The sequence below is a fragment of the Odontomachus brunneus genome, unplaced genomic scaffold (assembly GCF_010583005.1).
Source record: "Odontomachus brunneus isolate Ranch 3 - 2012 unplaced genomic scaffold, Obru_v1 Obru_scaffold_031, whole genome shotgun sequence".
NCBI classification, from domain to species: domain Eukaryota; kingdom Metazoa; phylum Arthropoda; class Insecta; order Hymenoptera; family Formicidae; genus Odontomachus; species Odontomachus brunneus.
This window is the reverse complement of record NW_022639481.1, coordinates 1,850,883-1,855,341: the sequence shown is the minus strand read 5'-3', so window position 1 is coordinate 1,855,341 and position 4,459 is coordinate 1,850,883. Positions and strand designations below refer to the sequence as shown.

The following is a 4,459-nucleotide window of genomic DNA, read 5'->3' as shown; positions in this document are numbered from 1 at the left end:
ATATATATATATATATATATTTATATATATATATATATATATATATATATATATATATATGACGACAATGACGACAATGACGGCAACGACGACAACGACGACAACAACGACGACGACGACGACGACGACGACTACGACGAGCACGACGGGCCCGACTGGAGAGCCAGGGTCCCGCTATCCGGTCGGCCGCTAGGCCGAGGTGAACGAACCTGAGCCCGCCTACTGACTTTACCTGCCAGCTCCGAAGAGAGCCCAGCCTGGCTATCTCTTCGCGAATGAACACGAGGAGCAAGCCTGGAAAAAGAACGATCACTGGAGAACGGACGGCCCTCTCGCTCGCATACACTCAGTTCCCTCCTCACCTACAAATTTATTCGACGCCTCGCACCCGTCCACGCGACTCTACTAACCGCCTGTTCTTTTCCAATGAGCCGTCCATGAACCTTCTCTGACAGCCTTTGAAATACGTTGAAAAATGACTTTATTTGAAAAATGACTTTATTTGTGTATCCTGCATATTCGCAGGCCGGAACCAGCGATATACATGTGAGAAGGTCTTTATGGATTATTTCTTTTTTTCATACACAGCACTTTTAATTTACGCAATAATACATACATGTAGGTCGAGCGACGACAAATGTGCAGCTGTCACTTTCTTGATGTTGTCTAGTGTCTCAGCTGTCGCGACAATAAATCCGATACGTCTCAACGTGGTAACAATCGATCAATTATGCGTGGCAGTGTCACGTCTAGACTCCGACGCAAATAAAACCACTGCAATCTCGGATACGTAACTATTAAATTAATATCGAACGCTGACAAGAAGAACGCGAGGATTTTCCTCACTTTGAGGATATTGAAATTGATATATTATTTAAATAGCAATTGTGTCTCTGCGGAGCTTGCCATCAGCAATATTTTACAAGCGGCTATTGCTCGCAACCTTTTCACCTGCCACGTCACAATAAAGCTATTACATTTTTCTTTCTTCTCGTTGCACTTGTTTTTATAGCAGTTCGTTCTTTCGACAGTCGACCACCGTTGTCTATTCGCCAAGCAAGGCTACGTGAGTTTCCGCCGATGCCGCTATTCGATTTCGTATTCAGGAAACGTCGTTTCCTTCGAGCGCGAAATAAGAAAAGCTGGTGAGACTGTAATGAAATTTTCCTCGGGAAATTGCGGAAAAGGCGATTGACATGTTAATTCAACGCGATTAAAAATTAATGATGTACCTAGATCTGTACTCTCTTCGTCTCTCTCGTTTATTTTCTCTTGTCTATAGTGTCGATCGTAAATCAGCATGACCTATAAAAGTTTCGTAAAGGCGATTCTTAACGGGACTCGAAGTATAATCATCGAGATAATTAATTATGCAAGTGTCACGGAGAACCTAGACATTACTCGTTATTTTATTTAAGGAACGAAAAAGAATATATACGTACAATTTCGATCAATTAAATTAGCTATGTGAGCTTAATATTAAAAATGGAAAAGTTACGTCTAATCAGATATTTAAAAAAGAGAGATCAGATCGGCTCTACATACGCCAAAGAATCGCCGATTCTTCGGGGGAAAGAACTTTCTCGCCTTCTGCGCCCGCTACGGGAATCAGAGCTTGCAAACTCGCGGCGCTCTCGAGTACGAAGGTCGTTTCGTTGACCCACTGATTCGTTCCACTTGCTCCACCCACGGCCCGTAATGACGTATGCAAGCTTTTTGTAATTATGGGATGTCCGGATGCCAGAATTGTTAAAAGATTAGTTTAAATTAGCCGAAAGGTTTTGACACTCTGCGGGGGAAGAGCTTTTCTTGCTTCATTGAAAAGATGAACGATACAATTATCTCACTTGTTAAATGTTGATCACTATATTAATTTTTTTATCACTATATCAATTTATTATTATCATCGTTGTGGCATTTGTTATTTCCGTTATTGTTAATGTTTTTGTTATATGAAGTTAACAGAATAAAAATATAAATAAAATATGGACGGCACAAGTAAGAAGGAATCGTCAACACACGAAATCCACCTGATGAATTGCAAGAAAAAAGACCTACGGCCGAATTAATAAAACTTTAAATGGCCGACATACACACTGAATTGAGTATCGAGTTCATCGTGGAGGTCATTTAATTTAGCCAATCGTCAACATATTGATATTTACCCTCTGACGCTGCCGGCATTATCTTCGCGATTTCGTGTATCACGTGCGTCGGATACAAGTGTGTGCGCCCGTGTAAAAGAAAAAAACACTTCTCATTAATGTCGCCTTCACGAAATGACTTCACGCGGATTACACTTTATCGGCTCTATTGCATCAAAACAAATCGCTGTTTATCTAATTAAAATTCTGATTTGCATACCAAATTTTTGTATGAAAAACAGAAATTGTAGGTAATATAAACGTAGTGCTATGCTATTAAAAAAAAATTCGGCTCTTTTAAATGACCCAAATCTCCACAAGAAAGCCACGAAAGGTATACGAATATATGCCATTTCCTTGAATGTTACATAAAGTACAAAAAGGGCCATTATCTGAATGATGTCGCGTAAAAAGATCCAAGTGCGAAAGGAATGGAAAAGTGGAAAAAGCATGAATTAACTGATAGAAAATTTGGCGATACTGTCGACTTCCTCACGAAGTCTCTCTCTTCCGTGAAACCGGTTTCCGCCTCTTCTACCTTCTCCCACCCCCTCCTCATCCCCCGCAAACATCAGAAAAAAGTAAACGTAACCAATTGCACCACGGTAACGATGAGCAGCTAGTCAAGCTGGTATTCAAGCTGACGAAAAAGAAGTCGGGCCAAGGTTGACCTTGGTTTCGTTGGATCCTAGCTCCAATCTTCGCAATAAGGATTTCCGCAAAATAAATTCACAGAGGAAAGACATTTATTACACTATAACACGATCTCTATCTTTTATCACTATCTCTATCTCTTATCACTATTTCTTATCACTATCTCTTATTACTATCTCTTTCTACTATGGAACATCTTTTGCGTAAAATTTAAGTATAAATATTTTTTGCATATAATTTCTCTCTACTAAATTTCTCTTTACTTGACATAGTTTATTTAAACATAATTTTTTTTTTTTATTGAATGCCGAACTGAGAATGGACGATATATTTAATGTTTAATGTTTGTCTCTCTTTCTCTCTCTCTCTCTCTTTCTCTCTGATTACGTATTGTGCTACGTTACATCGAATAAGACACTAATAAAATATGTTTAATTTTAAAAATTTTCTGTCTCATTTAAGTATATCTTATTTAAGTGTTTATATCGTACGTTAAATTATCGAACTGTCATTGAAACATCTTTAAATTCATCAAAATGTTATGCAGATTAACAGGCGCAATTACAATGATGAGGAAACGTGCGAATTTAAACGTGTTGTTATAGAGAAATTCATAAATCAAAACAAGCCGCTATTTCATACACTATCTTGTACATGTGTTTCTTTGAAGAGATATCTTGTACGTGTAGACGCCGATATTTTTGACGTAAATTAGTCCGGAAGTAATTTAGTGACAAGCATTTTCGTAATGAATAGACTGGTTTCCTGGCGAAAGCGGATCCCTCAGCGGCAAAAGTCGCAAGTTTAAAAGAGCTGCAAGACGCACGCGGAGGGTACTCACCCGATCTAATGGCCGTGACGTCAGTGACGCAGAGGAGGACGGCGAACACCGCTGCGACGGCGAACATCGTCCTGGTAGTCCATCGCGCTCTGACAAAGTCCTGGGCAATTCCGGAAGCGCGTTCACCACCGGAAGGGCCAATGCGTGGCCGCGCAGCCATCGCACGCCGTCCTGTCTTTCTTTCTATTTGTCTTCGCTCTCTCGCTCTCTCTCTCTCTCTCTCGCTCTCTCTCCCTCTCTCTCTCTCTCTCTCTCTCTCGCGCTCTCTTTCACCCGCACTCTCTCGGTGGAGGAGGGGTATCACAGACACGCACTTTTCACGCAGGTGTATGTCAAGTGTGTAGTGTGCGAATTCTCTTGATCTTCACTCATCCACCGAATTCCCTAAACGTAGAACGCAAACTTGTCCCACGCGCAAGAAACGCGCGTGTGGAGAGAGGCCGAATGCAAAGCGCGTTAACAAAGTAAATTTAAAAAAAAAATAAAAAACGACTACGCGGCACGAGCGAACGCAATTCAATTCATGGCTCGTGCGCACAGCATGAACGCGGTCGCAGCCCGCGAGCGACTGACGCGGCGCGCCAGACGAATCGAACATGGCGCCGTCACGTCAGCCATCCCCAATCGCCGTGGCGGGGATTCTTATTCGTCGTCGGGGTTGGTACAAAAGAACGCGCGAGACGCGCTCCAGTTTAAAATTTTCGGGGTGCTTTTGGTTGCTTCGGAATCATAATTGCCGAAAAATTAAAGGATTCAATAAGTATCTAGGTTAACGTAAAATATATATATATATATATATATATATATATATTAACGTTAC

At 41.1% G+C, this 4,459-nt stretch overlaps 1 protein-coding gene across 2 annotated transcripts in view; it reads right to left on the bottom strand.

The window, feature by feature from the left end:
• The window catches only part of LOC116843250 (low-density lipoprotein receptor-related protein 2), a 40,512-nt gene extending 36,318 nt beyond the window's left edge, over positions 1–4,194 (bottom strand). The window contains exon 1 of one of the 2 annotated variants that reach the window (XM_032813516.1): positions 3,640–4,194. In XM_032813516.1, the coding sequence (XP_032669407.1) occupies positions 3,640–3,799 (160 nt within the window). In that variant the 5' untranslated portion in view covers positions 3,800–4,194. The remainder of the gene's footprint in view (positions 1–3,639) is intronic. The other variant, XM_032813515.1, reaches the window with a different exon arrangement.
• Between the last annotated feature and the right edge of the window lie 265 nt (positions 4,195–4,459).